This window comes from Carica papaya, chromosome 8, assembly GCF_054855325.1.
Source record: "Carica papaya isolate Zhongbai chromosome 8, ASM5485532v1, whole genome shotgun sequence".
NCBI lineage: Eukaryota > Viridiplantae > Streptophyta > Magnoliopsida > Brassicales > Caricaceae > Carica > Carica papaya.
Window position 1 is genome coordinate 1,101,982 of NC_142316.1, and position 15,303 is coordinate 1,117,284.

General features: G+C 30.8%; 1 protein-coding gene across 1 annotated transcript; it reads left to right on the plus strand.

Annotated features, from left to right (window-relative positions):
• Positions 1-748: 748 nt before the first annotated feature.
• Positions 749-8,952, plus strand: LOC110812539 (fatty acyl-CoA reductase 2, chloroplastic-like). Its single transcript, XM_088209721.1, has 6 exons — positions 749-1,051; positions 5,141-5,345; positions 5,435-5,596; positions 8,052-8,133; positions 8,244-8,617; positions 8,805-8,952. Exons 1-6 carry the CDS (start codon positions 775-777, stop codon positions 8,950-8,952), a joined length of 1,248 nt encoding a protein of 415 aa, XP_088065847.1. The 5' UTR covers positions 749-774.
• Positions 8,953-15,303: the final 6,351 nt, after the last annotated feature.

The window sequence follows — 15,303 nt, forward strand, 5'->3', positions numbered from 1 at the left end:
GATGTCGGACCAAATTTCGAGACCAGATATTACAACTTGTGACATAATGAACTCTTTATTCCAAGTCCAAAAATGAATTTCCCAGAAGCTGCTGCATCCCAATCACCACCTCCGCAGAAAATATTTCCTCCTCCACCTTCCATTTTTCTGGTAGCATTTCAGCAAGACGACCAACTAGAATCTCTTGTCAAAACACAACATCATTAATAACAATTTCAGACCATGTTCATGTTAGAAAGGGAAATTCATATGCTACCAAGGATATATCTAATAATGGTATTGGCATTACAAATTTCCTTCAGGGCAAGAACTATTTTATAACTGGTGCCACTGGATTTCTTGGTAAAGGTAATATAATTTATATATCACTCAGTACTTCCTATATATATAAAGCAACATGTCTCATTTACTCAGACGAGCCATAATGATTTTAATCCAAAAACTGCAGCTTTCATCGAGAAAATGTTGCATGCAATTCCAGATGTTGCCAACATCTTTCTATTGATCAATGCAAAAGATAAGGAAGCTGCCAAGGCCAGATTGTATATCGAAGTGTGTGTTTGCAGATAGATAAACACTTTTCTCTTGCTTTCTTTTGTTTTTTTTTTCCTAGCACTAGCTTGAGCTAAAATTAATTAATTCCATGAATAATTGCATGCATTTGTCTTGTTTAGATCATAGAACCAGACCTGTTCAAGTGCCTGAAGCAAATACATGGGGAATCTTATGAAGAATTCATGATGAGCAAACTGGTTCCAATTGTTGGAAACATGAATGAACCTGATATGGGGATGGATGCTGATACAGCTGATGAGATTGCCAAAAAAAATTGATATCATTATTCATTCTGCTGCCAATACAAACTGGCATAAAAGGTTTATACACAATCACATTCCTTTGTCACATAAATATATAGTCACAATTCTTAATTACGTATTATTAAAATATAGGTATGATCTTGCTCTAAACACGAACACAAAGGGATGTTCTCGCCTCCTAAGCTTCGCAAAGAAATGCCCAAAACTTAGTCTTCTTTTTCATGTATCAACTGGTATGTGATATGTGTTAAGATCCAGCCCAAAGGGGTATATTAGTAATTTAAAAAGATAAGAAAAAAGAAAGAAAATTAGGGTTGCAGCTCATACACATATATATATATATGTATGTTGCTAGATCAAGAAGAATAAGCGAAGAAAAATTTAGAAAAAAAGAGTGGTTGTGCGGAAGAAAGAGAGAAGAAAAAGAAGAGAGTTAGAGAGAAAGAGAGAAGGGTGTGCGGCAAGAGGAAAGGAAGAAGAGAACTTGTATATATATATAAATGTTGAGTGGCTACTAAGAGAAGGCAGAAAAAGTGGTTTTGATTCTCTCTCCTTGATCACATCATCGTTGACATCAGTAATTTTATCCTTTTTTAGGAAAGTTTAAATTTGATTTGTTTACCTTTTTTTTCTACTTTTGCATAGAGAAAAAGTTATTCTTTTTATGTTCTGGGTTTAATTCTTGATGGATTACCTTATACGTATTTTATTAGTAGTGGATTTGATTCGGAACTTGACTCATAGTTTTTTCCTTTACACTGAAGGAATTTTCATGTAAAATTCTATATCTATTTAATTTTGAGATTATTATCTGCTTATTATTTTTACTCGGTTGTACATCAATTTGGCTTGAAATTATTAGTATTAGCTTCTACTAATTAATTTGATATTACCTTAATTTACGCAATTAATTATATCTTTATTCGGGATCCAACAAGTGGTATCAAAGTTTGGTTGACTGGTTTATTGATTGATCTGTGGTATAGAATTAGTTGTACAAATTAGGATCGATGAATACACAGGTACTATGATTAAACTGACGGCTTCAAATTATTCAATTTGGAAGATGAAGATGGAGGATCTTCTTTATTACAGAGATTTGTATGATCCTATTAAATTAGGAACTACCAAACCAACTAGAAAATCAGAAGATGATTGAGAGAAAATGCACAGGAAAGTTGTTGAGACTATTCGACAGTTGATGGATTATATAAGCAAAAAAGTCAATGTACAGGATTTGTGGAAAAAAATTAGAGAATATAAACGAGAGAAAAAATGCTCAAAATAAAGTTTTTATTATTAGAAAGTTGGTGAATCTAAAACTGTAAGATAGACAGTCAATAGCAGAACACTTGAGTGAGTTCCAATATCTGATAAATTAATTGAAAATTATGAAATTAACTCTAGATGATGAAATGCAGACATTATTACTTTTGAGATCATTGTCAGATAGTTGGGAAACCTTTGTGTGTCTCTTAGTAACTCTGCTCCAGATTGTGTTTTGTCTTTATCCATTGTAAAGAATAGTCTCTATTATGAAGAGATCAAAAGGAAAGAAATGGGCATTGATACCTTACAGGCCCTTGTCACATAGAGTAGGGGTAAAAGTAAAAGCAGAGATCCTAAATGACGCACTGAAGGAAAATTTAGTTGTTATCATTGTGGTAAGGAATGACAGATGAAATGAAACTGTAGAATTTGGAAAAGAGAACAGAATAATCAAAAAAATGCAAATGATCATAATACCACAGCAATTGTAACTGATAATGAAGAACTGGTTGCACTTTCTTTTGTTGAGGATCATGATCATGTTATTGATCTTGATACTGAGTGAGTTATTGATTCAGCAACATCCTACCATGCTACACCCAGGAGGGATGTCTTTACTATGTATAAAGTATGAAACTTTGGCAGAGTAAAAATGAATAATATCAGTTATGTAGATATTGTGGGTATTGGTGATATTTGTGTACAAACAGATGTTGGTTGCACATTGACTTTGAAAAATGTGCGACATGTATCTGATTTACGCTTAAATCTAATTTCTACACACGCTTTGGATCTTGATAGTTATTACAACTCATTTGGTGGTAGAAAATGAAAACTCATCAAAGGTTCAATTGTTATTGTAAGGGGTAGACTGTGTCACACACTATACAAGACTCAAATTAAGATAATTAGAGATACTCTGAATGCAGCATAAGAAGATGTTTTGCCAGATTTGTTGCATAGGAGGTTAGCTCATATGAGTGAGAAAGGATTACAGATTCTGGCAAAGAAGTCTCTCATTTTCTTTGCCAAATGTACAAGTTTAAATTCTTATGATGATTGTTTATGTGGTAAGAAACATAGAATTTCTTTTAGTGATTCTTCTGAAAAAAAAAATGAATGTACTTTAGTTAGTTTATTATGATGTATGTGGTCTCATTGATGTGGAATCATTAGGAGGCGGTAGATACCTTATTACATTTATTGATGATGCTTCACGAAAAGTTTGTGTATTTGTTTTGAAAAGAAAAGATCAGGTTCTACAGTGTTTCAAACAATTCCATGCTATGGTAGAAAAAGAAAAATGAACACTTTTAAAGTATTTTTGCAGTGATAATGGTGGCGCAAATACACTTCAACAGAATTTAAAAATTATTATTTACAGTATGGAATCAGTTTTAAAAAGGTTGTTCCAGGTAGCCCTCAGCGCAATGGTGTTGCTGAAAGAATAAATAGAACCATCCTAGAGAAGATAAGATACTTGTTAAAAATGGCTAATCTACCAAAACAATTTTGGGTTGAAGCACTCTACACTACTTAATACTTGATGAATCGATCTCCATCAGCTCCTTTAGATTTTAATATTCTTCAGAGAGTATGGTCTAAGAAGGATGTTAGTTATTCTCATTTAAAAGTTTTTGGCTAAAAGTCATTTACGTATGTATCTAAGGAGTAGAGACAGAAGCTTGATGAGAGGATAATTTCATGTGCTTTTTTGGGTTATGGAGATACTGAGTTTAAGTATAGATTATGGGATTCAGTGAAGAAGAAATTCATCAAGTCGAGAGATGTAATCTTTAATTAACACAAGACCCTACTAGATTTTGAGATATTTAAAAAAACCTCAAGTGAAGAGATTTATTTTCCTATATTGATTCCTCCTATAATCAGAAATGTCAATAGTGAAGGAGATGGAAGTGATTGTGTGTTTGCACCAATAAATGTAAAGATGATGTTGAGTAGGGGGAACAACCCCCTTCACCTCAGATTGTTGAAGAACCACAAGTTAAAAGATCAAGCAGAACACATTATTTATCTACTAGATATCCAAGTTTTGAGTATATTATAGTTATAAAAGAGAGAAAGCCAGAGAGCTTTCAAGAAGTGCAAAATCAGTGAATAAATACAATGAAGCAAAAGATGAATCATTTGAAGAAGATTTAAACTGATCTGGTTAACATAGTGACTAAAATTCGTGACAAGTATCAATCTTGCACTAAAACTGAAGGATTGAGTGAAAATTGAGTAATAGATGAGTGAATACCTTCCATGGGCTGGAAGGGGAGATTGTTAAGATCCAACCTAAATGGGCATATTCGTAATTTAAAAAAAAAAGAGTTAGGGTTGCAGCTCATACACATATATATATATATATGTATGTTGCTAGATCAAGAAGAATAAGAGAAGAACAATTCAGAAAAAGAGTGGTTGTGTGGAAAAAAGAGAGAGAGAAGAAAAAGAAGAGAGTTAGAAAGAAAGAGAGAAGGGTGTGTGGCAAGAGGAAAGGAAGAAAGAACTTGTATATACAAGTTGAGTGACTACCAAGAAAAGAAAGAAAAAGTGGTTTTTAGTCTTTCTCTTTGATGACATCATTATCGACATAAGCAATTTCACCTTTTTCCCATAGAAGTTTAAATTTGATTTTATTTACTTCTTTCTTCTAATTCAACACAAAGAAAATGTTGCTCTTTCTGTTCTGAATTTAATTCTTGGTGGATTACCTTGTACTTATTTTATTAATAGTGGATTTAATTCGGAGTTTGACCCGTATTTTTTTCTTTACACTGAAAGATTTTTTATGTAAAATTCTGTGTCTACTTAATTTTGAACTTATTATCTAATTATTATTTTTGTTCGATTGTGCATCAATTTAACTTCAAATTATTATTATTAATTCTTGCTAATTAATTTGATATTACGTCAATTTACACCATTAATTATATCCCTATTCGGGACCCAACAATATGGATGTTGCATTAGTATTTATTCAACTCCTATTGATATGTGTATATATACATGTATGTACGTCAATTAATGTCTCAAAATTGTTGTAGCATACGTTAATAGAAATAGAAAAGGGAGAAGCATGGAGAAACCTTTCTTAATGGGACAAAGCATTGCTGCAGAGAGATCATTTGCTTTGGAAGATCCGATCCCAGAACTGGACGTAGATGCTGAAGTAGGATTAGCTTCGACATTAGCTGAAACATTTCATGTAAAGGAAGTAAATCAAAAGATGAAGGATCTGGGTTTGCAAAGGCGAACATTTTTAATTATTACTATCTTAATTTTATTGTTATTATTCACTTTGCATTAATCAGTTAATTAACTCATAATGATGAAATTAGAGCAAGAATGTACGGATGGAAAAACACACATGAATTCACAAAAGCTATAGGAGAGATGGTGATATCAGAGATGAGAGAACAGATACCAGTAGTCATAATTCGACCCAGTGCCATTGAGAGCACTTATAAAGAACCTTTTTCTGGTTGGATGCAAGGCAATAAGTATATATATATGTTTTTACAGCCCATGAAATTAAAAGGAAACGCATATATAAAATTCTAAGTGCGGAAGCGAAATAAAATATTATGATTAACATCCCTTACAAAAATAACCAAAATGTATTAAACGTATGAAAGAATAAGCTAACTAGAGTAAATACTATAAATGAATACTATAAGAAAAACTATAAAATCTTTAGGCATCTACTCACCGTCTTCCTGTGGAACGGACTCGGAAACCAAGTCCTCCTGATCTGAAATGGTTAAGTAAGGAATGAGCTACACTAGCCCAGTAAAGAATGTCACACTATCTCACTATCACAGAAGTAAAGATTGGTAGAAAATAAAAACGACCAATGGAGCATAATTTATAACAAATTCATTTATCAATAATAAAACCTTTTACTGTCCACTTACCTCGGTGAGATTCATAAAAACAACTTATGAAAATAATAACATTATAATATCATGAAATCATACGCACTTTGTAATATAACACATGTCATACTTTTAATATTTCAATCATCAAGCAATAAATTTCCTCTTTCACCAGCCTACCAATATCCATGGGGATCCATAGGGGTTCCCGCCATACGTGAACCATTCATTTTAACAACTTAATTCCAGTGCCGTCCCCATACCCCGTCCGGTATGGGCGCCAAAGCAATAAACCTCAATACCCCGTCCGATATGAGGGTGAAACGGGCCTTCCCCATACTCTGTCCGGTATGAGTGCCAAAACATTAAAAGTCTCCATACCCAGTCCGGTATGAGAGACAACATTCCCGATAGGGTCCCCTATGGACCCAGTCCGTTCACCATCTCCCAGGATGTCTAGTGAGGCTGTTAACTTATCCATTTATCAACTCAATCCCATTCCTATTTGTTCTTAGTCTCAATTACCCAATCAAACATGAATATGTAAACTAGTAACGAACATCAAACCAGGCAAATATAATATCGGGTTCACAATAATCAAACCATAATAAATTAAATAGTGAATCATGCATACGAAGCTATAAAATAAACAAATTAGATACTACACTACATTTAGACTGTAAAATAAATCAAATAGGAATTGACCGAAAAACATATCAGATTCGGGCTCCATTAGCAACCTTAATTAATTATACATATCCATGAATTTATAAAATACCGTTTTATCATTTATTAGACTTTAGTACCGTGATAGGAAATAGAGTGAGAGATCCTTACTTGATTCGAAATCTAAAATTAATTTTTCACTGTACCTATGGGCAGTCCCTATATTCTCTGAATTTTTTTCTCCGGAAACTGAAACACACTTTTGGTACCTGCACATGTCCCCAAAAAACTCTAAATCAGACCTAGGGCCTCCTCGACCACAGAATTCTGACATGGCGGCTCCGTCGTGCTCCGACGACGGTGCCGCCACTTGCAGCAGCGATCCACCTCGGGTTGGTCGTTTCCGGTCGTTTTCGGTCGAATTCGGCCAAACTTGCATTGGTTCCTGTGATAAAACACACGTAAGGCCCTCGATGGGCCGAAAAAACTCAAAAAATCGAGACTTACCGGCGGCGGAGCTCTCGGGTACGGCGGATCCTCCAGCGCGAGTTGCGATTTGGTGTTTTGCTCCGGTCAACCTGTATAGGAAAGGACAGTGGTCACAGTGGTGTAAAAATTACATCGAACGGAAATCAGAAATGGCCTCATCGGAGGTAAAAATTTAAAAACCCGCGGCGACGCCACTGGGCTTCGACGGCATTTTTTGGCCAATTGGCCAGTGGTTTTGCTCCAATTTGGCCACAGATGGGTTAAGCATTGAAATTCGAGTCAAGGTGGAAATGAATCTGGGCCATCCATCGCGATGCAATCTTGGCCGTCCGTGTGTGATTCAATCTGGGTCGTCCGCACGTGCGTTTGATCTGGGCCGTCCGTGTGCGCGGGAACTGATCTCAGCCATCCGATCGCGCGCACGCTGATCGCCCACGTAGCCCATTCTGCATGGCCTTCCTGCATCAGCATCTCTGCCACGGGGCGTGTCCTAGTTGACTGGGCCGCTAACGTGGTGCAATTTTTCTAAATTACATTTTGACCCCCCGGTTTCCGATTTTCTTTTCAAAAACACCTCCAGAATCTGAATTTTCACCCCTTTTTTTTTCCAAAATCATTTTCAATTAAACCCCAAAAATAATTTTACCCATTTTTATCATTATTATTATTTTTATTTCCATTAAATTAAATTAAACTAAACTAAAACAATTATATTATTACTTAAATAAATAAATAAAAGAAAAATTAAAATAAAATAAAATTATAATAATTCCAATAATAGTAATAAAAATAAAAATTAGGGTGTTACGATATGTATATATATTACTTTTTTATTATAAAACAAATTAGTTGATATTAAACTTGTCAAGTTATTACAACTTAACAAGTTCAGTTTCTTTTGACTAGAAAAAAATATATATATTAGAGTGCTAGATCCATTGATTTTGCAGTATGAGAAAGGCAACTTACCTGCCCTAATTGGAGATTCCGAAGCAGTTTTAGATGTTGTAAGATCATATTCAATTTTCATTCTTAATTGATTAATTACTATCAGTAAGAATTTTATAAAATGTCAAATTCTATTATTTATATTAATTTTATATAAAAAAAATTATAGATTCCTGTCGACATGGTTGTGAATGCGACATTGGCAGCCATAGCAAAGCATGGAATTTTGGGAAAACCCGAGGTAAAAGTGTATCACGTGGGATCATCAGACATGAATCCGCTTGTGTGGAGTAATATATTCAAGTTTTGTTATGAACACTTTGTTGCTTGTCCATTGACGAAAACCAAGATAAAAGAATTTGAATTTTTGAAGTCTGTGCACGAATACTCGACCTATATATACAAAGTCATGAGACTAAAGGAATTAGAAACAAGTCAAGATTTGAAGCTGCATCAGAAACTTCAGAAGCAAGCCGACAGAAAAGCAGAATACTTTGTTCAATTGGCAAAAATGTACAAGCCCTACATGTTCAATAATGGATTGTAAGTTTTCTTTTTTTCTCAATTAAAACCCAAAACGCACATACACACAGACAAAGACACATATAATTGCACATTCTAGAACTGAAACCTTTTCGAAGATCTTGTAAATTGTATCCGTACAACTTAATATTTAAATATATATCGTACTGATTATTGTTGGTAAAAAAACCAAATTATTTTGTGGTAGGTTTGATAGCAGTAATAAGCGAAAGATGATGGAAGAGATGTCGTTGGAAGAGAAGAGGAATTTTGGGTTTGACGTTGGCAGCATAAATTGGAAGGATTACATCTCAAATGTTCACATTCCAGGCCTCAAGATTCATGTCATGAAATGAAGATTTTGATGTTATGTAATCCTACAACACAAGCAAGTTCAGGAGCAACAATATATGTGTGTATATATATACATATTTTCATAAATTGTCTAGAAGCAGAGAAAGTTATAAAAAATAAAATAATTTCTCTTGCAATTTTGATTCATATGCTTGTGGACGGATTGAATCAAATGTTAGAACTTTTGGAAGTAAATTGTGTAATCTAATTGATTTACGGAAGACTAAACTAGAAATAGATGAAATTAGAGGATTAAAAGAGAATGACGAAATCTAAAATGTTTCGAAACCTCTTCTCAGAAAATTCGTAACCACTTATATATCAAGTGTTGTTGTAACTTACTGAAAACGCATTATATGCTAAGGGGAAAAAATATATTTTTCGATCTTTGAAGATTCTTCCCTTACAATTATTCCTTTTATAATAAACAAATAAAATCAAATTGATTTATTAAACTATGCTTAAGTTGGACTTTTCATGGAACCCTAATTTTTTTTTTTTAGGAAACCTAACACCTTTTTGTGCTTATAGAATGCATAGTCTGCACTTTTCTTAGTAAAAAAGAAAAAAAGAAAGAGAAAGAAAGAATGTCCAAGTTTTTTAACTTTTTTGTATAATTGGAATTGTCTATTTCAAGAATTGAACATTAGCACAATCTTAGGTTCGTTGTATCACTAAAAATTTTCAAAAAAAATTTGTTAAAATTTTGAAATATTTTTCCCTAAATTTCTAAAGAAAATTCAGTAAATTATGATAAATAATAGTTCTTGTTGGTACATACTTCAAAATTCTCTCTAATTGTAGATGTCATTTAATATGTTACCTATAGATAGAAGCTTCATTAGGAAATCTATAATTATTTTCTCATTCGTACATGTTCAATTACATTTTTAACTCAATTACCCACGTCAAAAGTAAAATTTCAGTATGTTTCATTTAGAATAAGGATAACACGAGAGACTGAATTGAAGACCAAATTGTAGAATATGTTGAATCAAGGAATTGACTAAACGAAATTGAAAGTTTTGTGCCCCATCTCTTGATCAAAGATTGGACGAACATAAATCATACTAACAATGTTTGTTACAAAACATCAATAGTAAATTATCCTTCACTACATAACAACCAATTTATTTCAGGGTAGTGATATAATTGATAATACGATTATGTCGTTAATTATATCATGAAAGATATTAGATCATCTTCAATTTAATTATATCATGAAAGATATTGGATTATCTTCGATTAAATTATATATGGTAAAGTATCGTATTTAAAAGAATTATTTAATAGAATTCCTTAATTTGTAAAAAAAAAAATTACTATTTGAATAATAACATTCTTTGTATGTAAAAAATAAAAAATATCGTAATAAATTCATCTTACTATTTTATTTGTCCTTGATATTAAATTTTAACACTTCTCATGAAATATAAAAATAACTTGCAGATAGATAAAAGAAAATCTCTATCCCAAAAAATAATTGAGATCTTTTTCAAGTACAATTAAGTTTAAGAATGTAACACATGTAGGAAACATGATACCAATAGATTATGCTTATAATTAAACTTTAAACGTATGCTAATATAATAAAGTATTTTATTATTAAACGGAAAAAATTAAAAGTACTTTTGGTCAAAGTTGAAGTTAAAATATATTTTTAACTTAGTTTTCTCTTATATTATTTTTTATCATTTAGTATCTATAGTTATTTTTATCAAATACAACAATTTTTTTTCAACTAATAATATTTTTTTATAAAAAATTATTAGGCTTTCGAGCGTCAAGAGGTATAACTCAAATTTTGTTGAGTAGATCTTTAGTTGGCTGACATCAATATAAACATATTGACTAGTCCGAACAGCAAAATTTGAAATAGATATTATTTTGATAAATTTTCAATATATCCCTTCAATGAAATAATTTGCATTTTAACCCCAATAATAATGGATCCTGTCGCACTAGTCCCAACAGTGATAAGGCCATTGAGCTCTCATTTTATCCCTGAAGATATGATTATTGATAAGGTTACAGTGTGGATTTACTTCTTAGAATTGAGCATGGAGTACTTTAATAACGATTTCCTATAGCAAAAACTCAACATTTACTTAGGCTTTGTATTCTTGGTTAATGCCACCATATCTTTAGTCATAGATTGCTCGTACTTACATTAATCACTATGTATAAATAGGAGCTTAGGAATGGATTTACACAACGATTTTATTTTTAGCAAGTTTCCTTTACACTTCGGGAAGCATGATGACGATGATTGTGTGAAATCTAAAAAAGACGATAACATGATTAATTTTATTATAATTTATTTTTATTTCTTTTCCTTTTTTAATTTAGATGTATTTATAATCACTTCCTCTCTTTAGGGTTGGAATAAAAAATTACAAACAGAAATTTGTGATTACACATCTGCACTATAGATTAATAAATATGAATGGAAAAAACATTTAGTCACTCTCTATCACATAATAGGTGTCTTATGCCTTCCTACTGGATACCATATCAAACTCTAAATTTCTAATTTTTTCTATGTATGTCTTAACGTCTAATTTCACCTTAAGAAGATATGCAATAACTCTAAAATTTTTAATATTGATCATTTTTATATAATTCTGTGACATGTCACTGTCATGACACTATTACATGGTTGTTCTCTAAATAATTTTTTTTGTCACTATTTTGGCTTAATATCAAAAAAACTCTTATATATATAACACGTAATGCTTTTTTTTTCATTTTAAATACGAAAATATTATCAGAGTAACTAAAATAAGCACATATAATATGTAATATATGTATTTTGAGATTCTAAAAGTTTTCTTAACTTATTCATGTATTATATTTAATTATAGTTTATTTATTTGAGATTTTAAAAGTTGTGTTAATGCTTATATATACTCATTTACTTGATAATTAATTTGTATTTCAACAAATTAAAAATTGAGTCTTTCAATTAATTTCTCATTTTTCTTCTTTTGATTTTCAATAAAGTATTATTTAAAATTAGTTTCTCTCTTAAATGTTTTTAAAATAGGTGACGTAACTATTTTAAATATTTTTTAAGATTTTATAAAAAAATTAGAACAGTTCAGATTTATTATTTATTTTTTTTTTTCATGTCAGATGTCATGGTGCGCCTTCACAAATTAATGACATACCAAAAAAATGTAACCTATCAAAACTAATTAAACGTGACATTGGATGTTAATGACACTAATCGATAATGATAAAGAATGATTAATTCAAAATTTTTTAAAAAATATTAGAAATAATTTAATATAAAATTAAATAAGCAATCAAATCAAATAATAATTGGAAATTATATTTTAGCCTAAAAAATATATTTGTATGTATAATTAGTAATACAAGAATCATCATAATAAGATGATAAGCCTCTCTGTCCGTCACCTGAATGTACATATATATATATATATATACACACACGCAACAAAACATTGTTTGGAGGACTTGTGACATAATGGAGCTCTTTATTCCAGGCTTCCTTCTATTTCCCAGCACATGATAGATTATAATATGTCCATAACATATAACATGCAGCGAAAGATAAAAAATATTTAATTTAATCTATTTGTGCTTAAAAATTATATTATAAGTCAAAAATTAAATTTAAAATATATATGTCACCGAATTCTTAAATTAAAATTATTTAAAAATACGAACACTTTATGCGTATCTACACTGAAACTAACATTTGCTATTTAACTCTTTGATTAACGGAATACACAGATAAAATGAACAATATATATAAAAAATTTCTAACAAAATCTTAAGAGAAAAAATAACTTATTTTTCTTTTTAATGTGCAGCTAATATTTTAATTAAACTCTTCATCTTTTTTCACAAAAAAAAAAAAACCCACACACCTATATATATATATATATATATAAGTGGAATGAGTGGAATAGATCCTTTTGTACCCTTTCTTTTTGGAGTATTCTGTTTATAATGAACAAATAAAATCAAATTGATTTATAAAACTATGCTTAAGTTGGACCTTTCATGGAACCCTAATTTTTTTTCTTGGAAACCTAACACCTTTTTTGTGTTTATAGAATGCATATTCTACACTTTTCATAGTAAAAAAGAGATAGAGAAAGAGAAAGAAAGAATGTCCAAATTTTTTTGACTTTTCTGTATAACTCAAATTCTCAATTTCAAGAATTGAAACATAACATAATCTTAGGTTCGTTGTATCACTAAAATTTTCAAAAATTCTTTGTTAAAATTTTGAAATCTTTTTCCCTAAATTTCTACAGAAAAATCAGTAAATTTTGATAAATAATAATTCTTGTTGGTACATACTTGAAAATTCTCTCTAATTGTAGATGCCAGTTAATATGTTACATATAAATAAGGGTTTCATTAGGAAATCTATAATTATTTTCTCACTCGTACATGTTCAACTACTTTTTTAACTCAATTACCCACGTAAAAAGTAAAATTTCAATATATTTTATTTAAAATAAGAATAACACGAGAGATTGAATTGAAGACCAAACTGTGGAATATATTGAACCGAAGAATTGACTAAACTAAATTGAAAATTTTGTGCCCCATCTCTTGATCAAAGATTGAACCGATATAAATCATACTAACAATGTTTGTTACAAAACATCAATAGTAAAGTATCCTTCACTACATAACAACTAATTTATTTCAGTGTAGTGATATAATTGATTATACGATTATGTCGTTAATTATATCATACAATTTAATTATATATGGTAAAGTATCGTATTTAAAAGAATTATTTAATAGAATTCCTTAATTTGTAAGAAAAAAAAAATTACTATTTGAATAATAACATTCTTTGTATGTAGAAAATAAAAAATATCGTAATAAATTCATCTTACTATTTTATTTGTCCTTGTTATTAAATTTTAACACTTCTCATGAAATGTAAAAATAACTTGCAGATAGATAAAAGAAAATCTCTATCCCAAAAGATAATTGAGATCTTTTTCAAGTACAGTTAAGTTTTAAAATGTAACACAAGTGGGAAACATGATACCAATAGATTATTCTTATAATTAAACTTTAACATATGCTAATATAATAAAGTATTTAGTATTAAATGGAAAAAATTAGTAGTACTTTTGGTAAAAGTTGAAGTTAAAATATATTTTTAACTTAGTTTTTTCTTATATTATTTTTTTATCATTTAGTATCTATAGTTATTTTTATCAAATACACCAATTTTTTCAACTAATAATATTTTTTATGAAAAATTATTAGGGTTTTCGAGCGTCAAGAGGTACAACTCAAATTTTGTAGAGTGAACCTTTAGTTGGCTAACATCAATATAAATGTATTGACTAGTCCCAATAGAAATAAAAATAATTTTAATTTTAACCCTGATAATAACAAATCTTGTCGCACTAATCCCAACAGGGATAAGGCCATGGAGCTCTCATTTTGTGTAACACCCAATCATACCGGATGGGGTATTGAGATTTTAATGTCTTGGTACTCATACCGGACGGGGTATGGGGACAGCTCTGTAATTAAAATTGTTAAGGGAAATGGTTTACGTGTAGTGGAGACACCCCTATGGATCCTCATGGATATTAGTGGGCTGGAGAAACGAGAGACGGTTATGATTTAGTTATTATTAATGAATATGAATTTATGATATGTTTTATGTTACTGATTGTGCATGAAGTTATGATCTGTATGATGTTATTATTTTTATAGGTTGTTTTCATAAATTTCACAATGGTAAGTGAACGGTAAATGGTTTTATTTTTTATAAATGTATTGTTTTAAATTTAGTGCTCCATTGGTTGTTTTTGATTTTCTACCAACCTTTACTTCTGTGCCGGTGATATAGTGTGATGTCCTTACTGGGCTAGTGTAACTCACCCCTTATTTAACCATTTCAGATCAAGAGGACCTGATTCCCGAGCTCGATCCGCAAGAAGCTTGCGAGTAGATGCTAGATACTTTATATTTTCCTTTACTTTACTCATTTCTCGTGTTTTTTTCAGAGATTTCATTCCGTGATGTTTGTTTAGTACTTTTAAGTTATTGTGTAAGGGATGTAAACCTTAACTTTTTATTTCGCTTTCGCACTTAAATTATTATATATTTCCTTTTCGGTTTCCGAGCTCGTTACAATTGGTATCAGAGCCGCGTTCCTCGGACTCGTTCCTTACACAATAATACTTAGAGAAACACCAAACTAATGAATTATCACTCAACTCTTCCTTGTGAAAAGCAGGTACAAAGAGATGAGGAGAGGAAGACCCCACTAAACCGAGCAGTCTGGGATGGTTCGCTTAGGGAAGACGTTGACAGGATATTTGAGATGCTGGAAAGAC

Coding starts and splice junctions, on each gene's coding strand:
- LOC110812539 (XM_088209721.1), top strand. CDS start 775: ATGAACCTGATATGGGGATGGATGCTGATACAGCTGATGAGATTGCCA. Junction 1,052..5,140: donor TCTTTTTCATGTATCAACTG/GTATGTGATATG, acceptor AAATTGTTGTAG/CATACGTTAATAGAAATAGA. Junction 8,618..8,804: donor TACATGTTCAATAATGGATT/GTAAGTTTTCTT, acceptor ATTTTGTGGTAG/GTTTGATAGCAGTAATAAGC.